General features: G+C 34.5%; 1 protein-coding gene across 2 annotated transcripts; it reads left to right on the top strand.

Annotated features, from left to right (window-relative positions):
* Positions 1 to 725: 725 nt before the first annotated feature.
* On the top strand, positions 726 to 6765 carry LOC110868901 (DNA-directed RNA polymerases IV and V subunit 2). 2 transcript variants are annotated; one of them, XM_022118167.2, is made up of 7 exons: positions 726 to 878; positions 1875 to 2307; positions 2389 to 3476; positions 3555 to 3846; positions 4650 to 5594; positions 5664 to 5935; positions 6012 to 6765. In XM_022118167.2, the coding sequence occupies exons 2-7, from the start codon at positions 1939 to 1941 to the stop codon at positions 6511 to 6513; spliced, it is 3468 nt and encodes a 1155-aa protein (XP_021973859.1). In that variant the 5' UTR covers positions 726 to 878; positions 1875 to 1938; the 3' UTR covers positions 6514 to 6765. The 2 variants fall into 2 exon arrangements, with proteins under 2 accessions (XP_021973859.1, XP_021973867.1); XM_022118175.2 differs by lacking the exon at positions 726 to 878 and adding an exon at positions 889 to 1672.
* Positions 6766 to 17047: the final 10282 nt, after the last annotated feature.

The following is a 17047-nucleotide window of genomic DNA, read 5'->3' as shown; positions in this document are numbered from 1 at the left end:
GTTAACGAGAAGGACAATTCGGTCATTGTATATGGTCGAATTGTCATTCTAATTAACAGAATTAAATATAAAATGACCGAATTGCCCTTCTCGTGAGCATAAAAAATGAATGAAGTTAACCTAGTGAACTAAACGACAACGATAAAACCTTTTAAACCCACATACGAAAAATAAAACATTGGAAAAATTACAAGTTTTGTCCTTTATCTTTATACCACTTTTCAGGCGGTGTCATTTTTAACGAATGTTGACAGGCGGTGTCCTTTACTAGGTATTTTGTTGCAAGTTTAGTCCTTTACACTAAACCCAGTTAAAAAACCATGTTAATTGTTGACAGACGATGTCCTTTACTAGGTATTTTGTTGGATGTTTAGTCCTTTACCTAGGTATTTTGTTGCAAGTTTAGTCCTTTACACCCAACAATTAACAGAGTTTTTTAATGGGTTGGGTGTAAAGAACTAAACTTGTAACAAAATATCTAGTATAGGACACCTCCTGTCAACATTCGTTAAAAAGAAAACCGTCTAAAAAATATTATAAAAATAAAGAACAAAACTTGTAATTTTTCCTAAAACATTTATATTAAAATGACAAAATCCCTAAAATCACATTTAACTCTTATCTAACATTATGTACTTCCCGTGGTGACAACAGACCAAGTCAATGACCAATACAACTAACTAAAATTACTACACGGTCCTTGTACTTTATCCTATACGTCAAGACTTACGCGGATCGTATCTACACTGTCCCACTCTAAAACCCTGCTTATCTTCAGAATCGCGAGAACCTAACCCTAACCATGATCACCAATCTCCATAAATTCATCGATACCTTCACCAACTGATCGGAAAACCCACACACATACATTGTCCGAGGTATTCTCCCTCTTTCGATCATCAACTGTCGTATCTACCATCTATAATTTCACATCGCTTGATCATCAAGCTACTTTTATGCACCGATAATTTCTGATTCTACTGTTTTTCCTACATGCCAAACGTTCTGAATTTCTGATATGTATGTTCATTGCCTATATTTTGGCGTGAAATTGTAATGGATCAGAGTTGTTTGTTGATTCTATTGAATATGTTTTGGTTTTATATGTAAGTAAGCTTGATGTTATCTTTGCTATTTGTTGAAATTGAAGAAACATGAGCCAAAGGCTGCAGTGATTAGAGTAGCAAAAGTTTATCAGCTGCTTCATTGATTGTTTTCTTGCCTCTTTTTTTCTTTATGCTTTTCTTGTGGGTTAAAGTTTGGAAATTGCTAAAGTGTTGTTAAAGGCTTCAAGCCTTAGTAGCGTGGATGCCCACAGCCCATAGTAATCCCTGATCTCCAAGTCAGGGTTCTCTACCTCTCCTACTTCTGTTTCTTGGAATCTAAAGTCTCCCAGACTCATTTGCTTCTCGGTTTATCAGCATTCAGCAGTAGCTTCTTGATTCCCAAGTGACAATTTGTTGCTTCTCGGAAGAGCAAGTTGCAAACGCCAGATTCACAATCTATTCTCTGCTTTAGTGAAGTTTCTTATTTTCTTTTGTTGTTTACTTTCTTATGCGTTGGAATTCTCCATGGTGATTCGTGAGTTGGAATTTGGTTCTCGATCATGGCGTGGTTTGATTCGGAATGTTTAATTTGAATTGTTTTCTTTAATCCATTTTCGCCTTGAGAGGTTAGTATAATCAAATATACTGAGCTTTTTGATGGATAGTTGTATAAACTTGTATTTAGCTTATTGTCACGCATTAAGAGATCTTGATTTTTGTAGGGAAATGATTGGTTTCTGTTGACATTTTATTTTATATTTTGATATTAATCTTAACTTGTTTCTCTTCCCTTTTTACCATCTTCAATATTTGTTTTCTCTTCGACAGATTCTTAACCTGAGAGTCCATAAGGAGATATTTCTCAAGTTGATAGACATCTAAAGACCGAAACATGGACCTGAGTGAAGATTTTCTAGACGATTTCTGTAAAAAAGCATCAACATCTTTTTTCAGACAGTATGGTCTCTTAAGCCACCAGATTAACTCTTACAATGAATTCATAAAAACTGGAATTCAAAATGTCTTCGATTCCTTGGGTGAAATCAATGTTCAGCCCGAGTTTGACCCATCTGGAAACGAAACTGTAAGGAGATGCGCCACAGTCAAACTCGGAAAAGTCAACCTAGAGAGACCAAGGTTTTGGGCCGGTGAAAATTTCTCAACTGAAACTGGTACAGAGTACCTTATCCTCTTGCCCAAACACGCTCGCCTTCAAAATATTACCTATTCATCCAGAATGAGTGTTCAACTTCAATATCAGGTTAGCATCCTATTATGTCATATTTTAAATTGTTTTTTACTTTTTGATATACCACACTTTTCTCGGTATGTGATTGCGTAGGTATATACTCAAGAGATGGATAAAAGCGGGATCCCGGAGACTGAACAAGAACATGTTTCAAATAAGATTATATTGGAAGATAATCGAGAAATCACAATTGGCAGGTTACCGGTGATGGTCAAATCTGACTTATGCTGGATGAGTGATATGAAAAAAGGCGATTGCGATTTCGACTACGGAGGTTATTTCTTAATCAAGGGGGCGGAGAAAACGTTTATCGCGCAAGAGAAGACTTGTTTGAAAAGACTTTGGTTGGTCAACAATCCAATCTGGACGGTCAAGTACCGGTCGGTAATCGGAAAAGAAAGGGTCTATGTTAAACTAGTGGACTCTCGTATTAGAGGTGGCGGAAAAGTAATTACGGTGTTTTTGTTTAGCTCGATAGAGATCCCGATATGGCTGTTATTCTTTGCTCTTGGAGTAACCTCAGACAAAGAGGTGATCGATTTGATCGATACTGATTGTAAAGATAATACGATAGTTAATACACTTCTTGCATCTATATATGCTGCTGACCAAAAGTCAAAGGACTTCAGAAACGAAGGAAAGGCGTTTAGTATTCTTTCAAACGAGCTTAAAGAAAAATGGACGTATACACCTAAACAAGCCTTCAAAGACTGCATAGAAGAAACGTTATTTCCCAAACTACGTGGGTTTAATCGAAAAGCTCGGTTTTTGGGTTATATGGTCAAATGTCTGTTAGAAGCTTACACGGGTCGTAGGAAAGTTGACGATAGAGATAGTTTTAGAAGCAAGAGGGTGGAATTAGCTGGTGAGTTACTTGAACGAGAAGTTAGGGTTCACTTGAAACATGCTGTTAGGCGAATGACAAAGGCTTTGCAAAGAGACCTTTACGGAGAACGCCCTTTACACCCGATTGAGCACTACTTGGATGCGTCTGTTGTTACTAATGGACTTTCGCGGGCTTTTTCTACTGGTGCTTGGGTACATCCGTATAAACGTATGGAAAGAATCTCGGGTGTGGTGGCACATCTTAGACGAGCTAATCCTACGCAGATGATGGCTGATATGAGGAGAACTCGTCAACAGGTTCAGTATACGGGCCGGGTTGGTGATGCTAGATACCCGTAAGTAGTTTATGTTTTATTTTATAACTTTATTGCCACTTATGTTGTTCACGTTCAGTTTATATTTGTTGAATGCAGGCATCCGTCACACTGGGGAAGAGTCTGTTATATGACCACACCAGATGGGGAAAACTGTGGGTTGGTAAAAAATTTGGCGAGTACAGGTATTGTGAGCGTAAACATCCAAGTGAATCTGCTTGATATGCTGATGAAGTCCGGAATGGAAGAACTGGTTGATGACAATTCAATATCAATTGGTAAAAAACACAAAGTTTTTGTTAACGGAGACTGGGTTGGAATATGCGCTAATGCTGCTTCACTTGTTGCCGATTTCAGAAGCAAAAGGCGTAAAAAGGAAGTGCATCATCAGGTTGTCATTCTTTCTATATCTTGTTACTGTGTGATTGTATAAAGTTAACTGCCATTTTTGTTCTTGTGGTTCGTCCGATTATGTCAGTCGAAGCCAAATTTCAAATTTGTACCATTTATGTCCTTGACATTTTGAAACATGCCAGTGTAATCCAAAAAGTTAACGGATGTTAACTTTGACTGTTAAATGAGGGATAAAAAGGTAATTTTCCTTTTTTATTTCTCCCATTTTTTACACCTTTTCCATACATACACACACACACGTATCATATATATAAACACGCACGCACACATTTATAGTTAAAGTGTAAAATACAATAGCCCTTAACATGCGATGCGTACGCAAGAAAATTATAACGTGCGTAATTATTTTTATGACATGCGTGATTAGGGTTTATCCCATGCGTGATTTCTGTTTTTGTTCATGCGTGATTTCTAATTTTGTTCATGTGTGATCATGTGTTTTTGTTCATGTGTGATTAGGGTTTGTTTTTTATAACATGTGATTTAATATCGTACGCATCGCACGTTAAGGAAGGAATATTGTATGTTAACCTTCCCCTATATGTGTATATGTGTATAAATATATGATATGTGTATGTGTTAAAGAGGTGTAAAAATGAAAAAGAAAATAAAAATGAAAATTATCTTTTTACCCCTCATTTAATAGTCAAAGTTAACGACTGTTAACTTTTTTGGAGTTTCAATAATGTCAAGGATGGAAAATTTACAAACCATAGGGACGAAAATGACAGTTAACTCGATTGTATAAAATGAAGTTGGCTAATTGTTGCCTTTTTTTAGGTGGAGATTAAACTAGATGATAAGAATGGAGAGGTGCGTATATTCTCTGATGCCGGAAGGATTATGCGTCCGCTTTTATTAGTTGAGGGTTTAAAAAACATTAAGTTACTTGAATCGGGAGATTATTCTTTTCAAAGTCTTATCGACAATGGAATTGTTGAACTCATTGGAAGCGAAGAGGAAGAAGATTGTTACACAGCGTGGGGAATCAAGCACCTTTTTCACAATACCGAAACGAATGCACCTAAATACACACATTGTGAGCTTGATATGTCGTTTCTCCTAAGTTTTAGCTGCGGAATAATCCCGTTCGCAAATCATGACCATGCAAAACGAGTCCTGTTCCAATCGCAAAAACACTCTCAACAAGCCATCGGATATTCAACCACAAATCCAAACATTCGAGTTGATACGCTCGCTCATAATCTGTTTTATCCCCAAAAACCGCTTTTCAAGACGGTTCTTTCTGATTGTCTTGGAACACCAAAATATAGTAATGGTCAAGGATTGCAGTCAAGAGATGAATATTACAACGGTCAATGTGCCATTGTTGCCGTAAATGTCCACCTTGGTTACAACCAAGAGGATTCATTAGTAATGAACCGTGCGTCATTAGAACGCGGTATGTTTAGATCGGAACATGTTAGAAGCTACAAAGCGGAAATTTATAACACGGAATCTTTCGGGAAAAAGGCCAAGTTTGAAGATAATATAGTTTTTGGGAAAGTTCAAAGTAAAATTGGCCGTGTTGATAAACTAGAGGAAGATGGGTTTCCGTACGTTGGTGCTCGTTTAGAAAGTGGTGATATTGTTATAGGAAAACATGCGGAATCTGGGGGAGATCATAGCATTAAACTGAAACATGGTGAAAAAGGATCGGTCCAGAAAGTTGTTATATCTGCTAACGACGATGGTAAAAACTTTGCTACTGTATCTTTGAGACAGGTAATTTTGTGGCTTCAGTTATTTTTAACTGTGACAATGGGCAAATAGGTAATTTATTGATTGTTGTAGGTACGTTCACCAAGTCTCGGAGATAAGTTTTCAAGCATGCATGGACAAAAGGGCGTTTTGGGGTATTTGGAGTCTCAGGAGAACTTTCCTTTCACTATACAAGGAATAGTACCCGACGTCGTAATAAACCCGCATGCGTTTCCATCGAGGCAAACGCCAGGTCAGCTTCTGGAAGCTGCATTGGGTAAGGGAATTGCGTTAGGTGGCTCTATGAGATACGCCACGCCTTTCTCGACCCCCTCTGTTGAGGACATAACCAACCAACTTCACAGGTATAAAATTACCATTCTAACCTAGGTTCATAAAAACCGTCGACGTATGAAATGCTTAGCTTTATTTTATATGCAGGTGTGGATTTTCAAGATGGGGAAATGAGAGAGTTTACAACGGGCGAACGGGTGAAATGGTCGAGTCACTAGTGTTCATGGGCCCCACATTTTACCAGAAGCTTGTCCACATGTCTGAGGACAAGGTCAAATTCCGTAACATCGGGCCAGTACATCCTCTCACACGGCAACCGGTGGCGGACCGCAAGCGGTTTGGTGGGGTGAAAATTGGGGAGATGGAGCGGGACTGCATCATAGCTCATGGTGCAACGGCCAACTTGTATGAGCGTCTTTATACGCTCTGTGATGCTTCACATATGCATATCTGTAGGAAATGCAACAACATGGCAAGTGTAATCCAGAGGTCGGTCCCACGTGGACCCAAGATTCGTGGGCCCTACTGTCGGTTTTGTGAGTCGGTTGAAGACGTTGTGAAGGTGAATGTGCCATATGGGGCCAAGCTAATTTGCCAGGAGCTTTTTAGTATGGGAATTGCTATCTCGTTCGAATCAGAGCTTTGCTGAAAAGTTGACCCAAGGGACATGGTGTGGTGGTAAATCATGCAAGGTGCGGGTATTGGTGGTTAATCGGAGTATGTTAGTTTGCCGTGAAAAAATGTATAATTCAGGCTTGTAACTGAAACTTGTAGTTGCAGAAACTGAGTAACATGGTTTAACTCTAGTTGTAATGTACTTGGTTTTACTAATAATCGTATGGCCATTGTGGGTGAGGCCTTGGTGGTAAAAGTAAAACACTACCAAATTTTTACTGGTTGACTCAATGTAGTTTTTGTTCGTGTCAAGCAGTTGCCTAGCACTCATTTATTAGTGTTGATAAAAAACGGTTTTGCCCAAAACAGATTTGCCATCGTTTTGGTTTTTTTAGCAAAACTATTGTAGTATTTTGATTTAATTGGTTGACTCGATGTATTTTTCATTGAGACCGTGTTATAAGTAGTATGTATAAGTAACCGAAATACATGTGTACATGTTATGAAACTAAGAAATATTCGGCTTAGCACCCCGCAATGCGGGCATGGCATAACACTAGTGATATACAAACTGAACCATATAAATATTTATAAAAAAGAAAAATTATGTTATATTATTACTATATATTACTAAACGAATTGAAATGAATAGTGATTTTAATATTATAATAATATATAGTTTTTTTAATACTTTTATTTTATTATTATTACTATATATTACTATATATTACTAAACGAATTGAAATAAATAGTGATTTTAATATTATAATAACATATCGTTTTTTTTAATACTTTTATAATTTTAATTTTATAATAATAGTTATTTTCTTTACCTTTTAACTTTAATCATTTTTTTAATATTAGGGGTTGGGATAAGCTTGGTGTCAACCGGCATCGAACCAGTACTGGTATCTAAAATATCGGTACGGTCCTGTTCGGTATCAGTACATGAAGGTAAAAACCGACACTAATACAGAAAACGCCAAAAGTTGGTGCCGAATTGATATTGGAAATCTTTTGGTTCGGGAAATTCAGTGCGGCTACCCGGTACCATTTGCTCATCCCTGATCACGCTCACCGTACGAACAGCGGTATCGTACAACTTTTTTTCTTGATTTTCTTCAACTTTTAATTTATTTCTTTTTTAGTTTCAGGGGTACGGATGAGCTCGGTGCCAACCGATACACAATCGGTACTGATACCGAAAATACCGGTTACGGTACCGGTACATGAAGGTAAAAAATGGTAGTGAACCAGTACCAGGAACGCCAAAAGTTGGTACCGAATTGGTACTTAAGATCTTCGGTTCGATAAATTTGGTACCGGTACCTAGAACAATTTGCTCATCTCTGACCACGGGTTTCATACGAACAACATCGTTACAATACAACTTTTTTGGTTGATTTTCTTTCGGTTATCTTTTAGTTTTTTTTCTACATTTTCTTTTTATTCTTGTCAGCAGTTCTGTTCGCAACACGCTCGTAGTGATTTCAAAACACATGTAAACACAGACTAAATAACAAAGAAATTCGCCGCAACGCGGGGAACTTCTTTAACCTTAGTTTTAAATAAAAAACCAAAACATAATTAAAAACTTAAATACCACATCAAAGAGACCCAAAACACCGGTAGCTTCAAAGTTAAAATCTTCAGTTCATGCTCATTAAACAAACACACATAACAACACCTTAACTAAACAAATACTACAGTTTGAAGATCACCCAACATAATTGAAGATGATCGAAACCAACGTTTGGCGCAACGCTTACATATCATCATCACGTAGAACGAAAAAGTCAGTCGAAACAAAATCGTTTCTGAAGTATATTAAGGTTTTATAATTAGGAAGGGGGGTTTGTGGAACCAAAATGAAAATAGATATTACCATGAGGAGTAAAAGTAAGATGCAAAGGGTGTTGACGAGCAAAGTGATAGAATGAAGACACTAAGGAGATGGTGATAAACAACAAGTTGGTAATTGGTGTCATTTTGAACAAGTATGGCTGGCTATGTGTTGTGTTTGATTCTTTAGTTTTGCTTCAATTTATACAACAAATGGGATTAGAATTAATTAGTGGGGTCTCTAAGAATTCGTCACCAAAGTTTGGACAAAACATAGGTGGCTTTACAACTTCCGACAGTAATATTAATATTGATATAGACGTTACTGGTGAAGGAAATAGGAATCCATTAAAGACCGACGTGTTTGCAAACGCTGATAATGTACAAGTGTCATGATCCAACGTTGCCTTTCGGTGATGTGCTAGAAGAAATGGCTTTACTTTACTAACACATTAAGAAAAAAATGGGTGACTTTACTTCTTCTTGAAGGTGTGTGTAGGGTCCGGAAAAGATCAAATACAAGGTTGTTGGAAATTAGTCCTTTGATTGACCAAAAAAAATACGAGATTCAAAAAACCTTCTTTATTTTTTTATATATCATTGAAAGCACATTAATACAATAACCCTAACTCTCTACGTTAAAACCTCTATAAATTAATACTTGATAAATTAATAACCTCGATAAAATTAATAATTTGTTCAGTCCTAACTTGGGACCAGCACAAAATTGGATCTCAATCGATAAAATAATAAGATAATGTATTATGGATTTACATCGAGATAGTTAGTAAACGGGCAACAAGCTGCGCCGCTACCCCTTTTTGAATAGCAAAACTAAGCCTTTTAAAAACTACGTCCATAGATCCGGGGTCATAACATTACTATGCATGACCCTTTGAACTCGGCTAAGTAGGTCTACAACCTCTGGCGCCAGAAAACCAAAAGTATCAGAAGATAATAACTTTTTTGAAATCCCGGTGCATATATATTGGTCCCAACAAAAATTATAAATTAATAAATACTAAAAGATTTCAAATTCTAAGATTGTCTGGTAAAAAATAATATGCATTGAAACTTGTTTTTGTAAGATAATGTTTAATATACTATACATGGAGAAAAAAATGTGCATTAAAACTTGTTTTTCTAATTCATTTTTAGTACCATGAACTAACTTTTTGTATTAAAAAAACAATGAACTTAACAAATTGTATTAACTAGCAACGCGCGCGGGTACATCGCAAATATCGAATGGATTAGTCCAAACATTATATGATGTGTTAACCATATAAAAACGTGCATTTCGACATATCATAGAAAACATAACACGTATAACAGAAAAACTGACATATATAATCGAAAGAGATTAATTAGAACTTTTGGAAATAAAGGGAAAAAAAGAAACCACAATTTGACTCTACTCGGTTCGAAACAAAATTTGTGAAACATCCATATAATAAGCAAGGAAGCATATTATATTTGACCTCACTCATTTCCAAAAAAAAAAAATTACATTGAAACATACACCAACTCGAATTTATACCAAAACGTACTTATAAGTATGGACGTAAAAATGTTTTTTTAAACAAAAGCATATTGACTTTTTTCTAGAAAAAAAAATTTATGTCAAATAGAAAAAATCGAATTCATACAGACACGTAAATAAAAATATGCACTTTAAAATAGTTTTTTTAAGTAAAGGAAGTATAGGGGTAAACTTGAAACAAATTACTTTTAGTAAAAAATTTAATAGGTTAAACACGTGTGTAAAATCGTGCCAAGTAGCCCAATGCCACACCACCAACATCAGAAGAGCTTGTAAAATAAAATAAATAAAAAGAGTAAAAATTACTTTGAACGAAAAACAGACGTAAATTCATTGAATCATGCACACCCATTGCGGTATGTCAATGCGAAGAAATTAGACTGAAATGTAAAACGTAGAAAGAAAAAACTAAGTCAATTTAGGACCCGCACATTAGAACGAACTTGTCAAACGAAGAATAATAGACGTGTTGCGACGGGCCTGTCAAATAGGAAAAACAGACAAAAAACATTGAACCATACACACACGTTGCAGCGTGTTGACTCGCCAAATTTTGAACGAAACATAGAACAAAAAAAGCTTACAAAAGATAAAAAGTATAGAGGATTAAAGTTGAAAATAAAAAATATTGAGGTTAAATTGTAAAACATGAAAGTCTTTGGGTTAAAAGTAAATGAATAAAAAAAAAAAGTTAAAATAGAAAGACAAAAACTTAGATTAAAAAAAAGTTAAAATAAAAAGACAAAAACTTAGATGAAAAATAAAAAATGATTGAAGATTTTTTTTTTGAAAATCACCCCATGCACATGGTACAACTAATAATGCAAGAAAACTTGCTTATTTATAGTATAAAAATTTGTGAATGTATATTAGACTTGGAAACATATAGGTCATACGTATCTCTTTAAATTAATAAATTATTAATTTATCGATATAAAATATCTCGCTAAATTAATAAAATATCTCCGTCCTAACATTATTAATTTATAAAGGTCTTACTGTATTTATACTAAACTTGTTGTAGTCTTAACCCGACTCAAACTATATTAAATATAATTAAATAATCAACTAGATAAACCAATCTAATTAAATCCAACAATTATCCCTATAAAGACTCAATAAATAATTCACCAAAAATTATCTATAACCCGTTTATTCTTAACTTATTGTACAAAACATAGAATGACATCTTTATCTCTTTAATTCGAGAGTAACTATCTTATCGTACAAAACATAGAATGAAATTAACCGGTGATCAACTAAACTACAACTAGCTTGAAACAACCTTACACAGTCCGATCCAGTGGCAGAGCTAGCCCATTAATTTATGGGTATCTCGAAAAAAAATTACCATGCAATCATACAATAATAAAAACGATAATAAATAAAGTAAAACAAATATTAATTTATCCTCTTCTTTTTTCATAGCTTGAAATCGTTCCATCACATCGTCGTCTTTTACATCATCAAAAGTTTTTTTTTTTCGACCTCACAAATCATAGCATTGTTCAAATATTCCGGGCCCATTCAATTTAGAAAAACATCTTTCAATGGTTGCGGTTGCAACCGGTAAAATCAAAGCTAGCTTCACAAGCCGGTAAACCAAAGGACAAGAACTACGTGTTCCGGTTTTCACCATATGACGGGCAAGATCACTTATTCAATTATAATATTGTTTTGGGTATTGGGCTAATTTTATCAATTATATTTAAAGCCTCCTTTCAATTCTATTATTATTATTATTATTATTATTATTATTATTATTATTATTATTATTATTATTATTATTATTATTAATTTGAACTTATTTTATCATTCGGGCTTAATTATTCTATAAGTTTTCGGGTTGTAAAATGTTTGGGCTTATAAAAAATGGGATTTTAGTAATATCAAGTATCCTATTTTTTGGTTAACGGTATCCTCGTATTTTTTTTTTGGGTATCTTTTGTATAAAAAAAAAACACTACGAATACATGGTTGAGTCGTAGCCCGTGATACGGCTCCTTACACTATGGTTCCGCCCCTGGTCCGATCTACGGTCATTTTATCTAAAAACCAATTGCAAGACTTGTCCAACACTAGAATTCACGACAAGAAAAGGTGTTGACCAATTTTATCATCAAATCATACATGAGAACAAACTTGGTCACTCATTGAATCTTTTATGTTAGACGTGATCTTTTATTATAATCGTAATACATAAAATCTCTTAGACAAGACATGGTTTATTAGTAAAATGGTCCTATCTGATCATTCATATAATGATCAATTCTTTAATATCTAATAGAAAACAAGAATATAAATTATGTGTATTTGATAATTCAGTAACCGCAGTAAGGCAAGACGACATTCTATTGAGAACGACCAGGTTCTTGTGTTTAGGGTGTACGGTTAGGGTGGCTAAGGTGAGTTTGTAACTCACGAATTTAGAAAGAACAGAGAGGGACGAAAATTGTAGGTGTAATAATCTCTATATATACACCCAAGTGGAAACCTTATTGATGATACTTAAGGATATTTACTTCCATTAATAATCATATGTTACTTCATATGGGGTATTTAGGTCAATGATCATTAGTTAAATAAATGATAAATAAGGCCGTTTAAATAATGTGTATTAAATATTTAATCTTACATTCTCCCACTTCATTCATCGAGTAATCATTTATGATGAGCATTAAGTAAGCATGATCAGGTTTTAATACTCATTTTAGTTATAAACTGAAATTATAGCAGAGAAATACAACAATTGAATCAACATTCAACTCAAGACCCTCATAATCATACTACAATCCAAATTTAAAACTTATGTAAACATAGAATCAAATTGGCAAATAAGCCCTCAATGTTAATTTGTATAGTTATTGTCTATACTAGGATAAGTACTATACATCCGTCTTTTGGCATGCATAAATGTGTTTAGAGACAAACAAAAATTAAATGAGTAAGGAAAAATTAACAATTAATCATTTATAGTATGATATTATGCATGGTAATCAGTAAACTCATCTTTATTCTAAGCGCTTACATAAGACTTATAAGGGATAGATCTTTAGTTATTCGATCCATAAGCATATCAAGAGTGTATTAGATACAAAGATTTAGTTTCCACTACTTCATGAGCAAACAATAATTTCATATAATGTAGTTCCTCTCGAACTGTTACTATTCGTAAAACAAGGCTAGTTGACTTATCACAATAAGTCTTCAATATGGCATTTAAGTGGTGTTGCTAAATTATGAGTCCACTGATAAATTTTCAAAAAACATTTAGAGACAATGACATTATGATTAACAACATATTATATCATTGTAACTTACATTGTTGTTAACAGTTCCTTATGACTCCTCCATAAGATAGGTCTGTCTGATCACATAAGGATATACCCTGAAATTGACATTTTGTTTCCTTAAAATACAAAAAATTCAGAAAAAGAATAGTCAACCATTTTGATTTCTCACTTCTTCTTTAAATTATAGTCTCTCGTTTAAAGATATTGTATTATTTACTAAATGCTTCACAATAATCTAAACTAGTCTAGTGTTCAATAATGTGAGCAATATGTAGTGGGTGTTTGGGATTCCTTCTCAAAATGACTTATTGAGTTATATGGAGTAAACGAGTATAGACTTGAATCTACATAATGCTTCTAATTAATTAAACTGATGGATGAGTTTTGGAATGTGATTTATATGTGTTAAATGTTGAATCCTATGAATATTTAGGTGTTTAAATGTTTGAAACAAAGTAACTACAGGAGATTGATGTTTTGCAGGTTAAAGATGAAGATTGGATGCATTTATGAAGGCACAAATGAACCGGATATGAAGGGAACAGAAGACCATAAGATTAGAAGGTTAAACACTAAGTTATGGAAGCAATGGGGAAGGTATAAGAGGTTAGAAGTGTAGAAAAACGTGAGATAAACAAGGCAAACGGAAGTTCACCGGCGTAGCCAACACCGGTCCCTAGGCAAGAATTGGCAAAACCCTGCCGGCGTAAGCTAACCATAGCCTCGGAGATGATCGCGTGTGGTTTAGTCGCTCATGTTCTTGAGTTGATCTTCAATCAATCTTGATGAGGAATTACATGTTGGATGATTGGAACTTGATTAGATGGATTGGAATGGTGAAAAAGCTCTCAATTGCCCCCATGGTTGCCCAAAATCGCCTCTCCCTCGATTAGAATGAAGAATGGTGGCTATAACCTAATTTTTGGCCTTAAATTACGAATTTTTATAAATGGACCGACGTAAACTACGCTGCCGGCATAGCCTAAGCCGGCTGAGGTATGCCAATTCTTGCCTAGGGACCAGCGTAGGCTACGCCAGCGGCGCAGCTTACGACAATTAACTTCTGTTTGCCATGTTTATTTCACGTTTTTCTTCACTTCTAACCTCGTGTACCTTCCCAATTGCTTCCATATCTTAATGTTTAACCCCCCCCCCCCCCACACAAATTTTATGGTCTTCCATTCCCTTCATATCCAACTCAGTCGTGAGTTTCAAACTCACCTTAGATCTTATAATCTAGTAACTGTAGTGGGGGAAGACAACATGTTCTTGATATTTAATCGGGTTCCCGTTAAGGGTATACAGTTAGGATAGCTAAGGTGAGTTTGTAACTCACGAATTTAGAGAGAGGGGAGAGGGACAGAAATTGTAGGTGTAAGAGTGTTTTTCTCTCTCTCTAGTGAAAACTCTATTTATGATACCCAAGAATAATACTTCTATCAAATAAGTTTTAGGTCAATGATCATTAATTAGATAAATGATAACCAACGCCATCAAATGTATATCAAATATTTAATCTTACACTGTATAGAAAAAACAATCAGTTTTGAACCGCTAAATTAGCCAACTCACATTCTCGATCTCCTATATCCTGTGTTTCTTGTTTTCAGTTTAATTCTGAATCAAATGACAACTCTAGTTAGACAAAACACTAATAAACAAAAGAGAAAACAAACAAACGGATAAGAAAATCCATAGAATACAACTATAAAAAGTACAAAACCATAGCTACTTGTAATTATATTTCCTAACAATTAGTATGGCATATACAACAATATATGATAAAATATTTTGAAATTTCACTTTGGGCATCATTTTGGACGAATCATAAAGCTCATAACTATTTATAGCAATAGGTCTTTTCTGCAAATTAATGTTGTTTAAAGAATTCAGTACACAGTTCACCAGTGATCCAACATCAAGAGTGTGCATGTTGTCAAAACTACACATAGTTTTCAATTAGCTATTACTAAAAGAAATCCAACCAACTAATTAAAAACGCACCCCACCATATGGTACAGTGGCGGACTTATAATATAGTGAGGGGTATTACGGGCTACGACTCAACCCCGTTTTCGTAATGTAATTTTTTTTCGGTTTTATATAAAGGATACCCTTGAACAAATACGAGGATACTCCTAAAATAGGATACTTTAATTTATTAAAATTTCAAATTTTTATAAGCACAAACCTTTTACAAACCAAACTTGTATAATAATTAAGCACAAATTAAGTATAATATAACTCAAAGACGCCCAATTGATAAACATAGCCCAAGCCCCAAAATAAATTTCTTTTTTTATAGGAGGTTGTGGGTTGGATCCCCGTCCTATACCTCTTTTCCTATTTTTCCGGAATACTTTGCCCAATTAGGTTGCCCGGTATGGGGCTAATGGAGGTGCCGCACGGGTAGTGGACGACTAGTAACACCATGTCCCCCACCCTTGGTCCGGTATATTTATAACACGATTCACGGTATGATATGACGGATATTTGTTATTTAGAATAAGGGTTAAGTCATTCGAGTAAGGCTCCAAAAATAAGAAGTGTACAAAGCAATGTTTTAAAAACCGGTTTTTAAATCATACCGGGATGGCCTTAAAAGTGGTTCAACCGGTAGAACCGGGTTGTACCGGGTGGTTCAACCGGATGAACTAGTTAACTCTATAATTTCATAGAGATACATATGTACATGAATTATATTGACATAACTTATCAGCTTTAATTTTTTTCACTAACATAATAAATTATAATATAACTATTATCATGTTCTCTTTCTTTTTCAAGTTTTAAAATCCAATCTTTCACATAACATTGCTTTACCCGTATAGACCTATTATGCCGTTTCACTTATTTACCGGAGTGTTTCGTACCGGATTTGCATCCGGCACCAGTAATACCGGTATAACCGGCCGGTATTTACCGGTTTTTAAAACACTGGTACAAAGACACAATGAATCACGCAAGATGATACAATGTCGACAAAAATAAACACAACGTCGAGGAAAAAAAGACACAATAGGTCGCAAAAAAGACACAATGATTCAAATATAGAAAAGACACAATGATAAATAAAAGACATAATGATACTAAACAAAAATTCTAAAATCTACAACCTATAAATCTAAAAGTGAAAATCTAAAATCTCACTTCGTAGGGTTCGAGGAGACGGTTCCAATGCCGATTGAATGGGGTCAATTTGAGTTCGTTTGATACCCTTTGTACGACTTCTTATTTTTAGGACCTTTTGTATTTGATCCTGGACCTTTAGAATAATTATATATTGTTTAAAGAGTTAAACAAAAGAGAAAGGTCTTTTTATTGGATGATTTTAAAGAGTTAAACAAAAGAGAGATCTTATTATTGGATAATAAATAAGGTTGGGTATTGATTAGTAATTAAGAGTTAATTACAGGGTTTAACTTGGAGGAAAATAGAAAATAACCTAAACCCTGAAATACCCCAACTTAAGAATGTAAGATTTCAAACATATTTCTCATTAAACTGTGTTTTTTTAACTAAGTTAAACGTTTGTATGAAAATGACAAAAAATCATAAAAGTGAAAGAAAACATGACACAAAAAAATTGTCTTGGATGAAACAGACAATTATAGTCAATCCTCATGAATAATTTTGGCAATTGACTCTTCTTTCAAACTTATTTTCTTTCTTTTCCTTCTTGAATTAATTTTTTATATATTCTAGAGTGAATTACAAGTTTTATCCTTTATTTTTATATCAAATTTCAAACGATCTCCTTTGTTTTTAAAATTTATGAGTTTTCTACTTAATGTTTAAAAATCTTACACGTTATGTCCTTTGCGTCTAACCCAGTTAATTTTTTTCTGTTAAATTTTGTAATGTGTCTTACACATGAGGGCATTTTCATC

This window comes from Helianthus annuus, chromosome 14 (assembly GCF_002127325.2).
Source record: "Helianthus annuus cultivar XRQ/B chromosome 14, HanXRQr2.0-SUNRISE, whole genome shotgun sequence".
NCBI classification, from domain to species: domain Eukaryota; kingdom Viridiplantae; phylum Streptophyta; class Magnoliopsida; order Asterales; family Asteraceae; genus Helianthus; species Helianthus annuus.
Note: the sequence above shows the minus strand (reverse complement) of the source record. Positions and strands in the feature narration are given on the sequence as shown.

Bases quoted from the DNA above. Each gene is read 5' to 3' on its own strand.
- LOC110868901 (XM_022118167.2), top strand. From the start codon at position 1,939: ATGGACCTGAGTGAAGATTTTCTAGACGATTTCTGTAAAAAAGCATCA. The intron at 2,308-2,388 runs GTTAGCATCCTA...GTGATTGCGTAG, and splicing joins GTGTTCAACTTCAATATCAG to GTATATACTCAAGAGATGGA. The intron at 5,595-5,663 runs GTAATTTTGTGG...TGATTGTTGTAG, and splicing joins CTACTGTATCTTTGAGACAG to GTACGTTCACCAAGTCTCGG.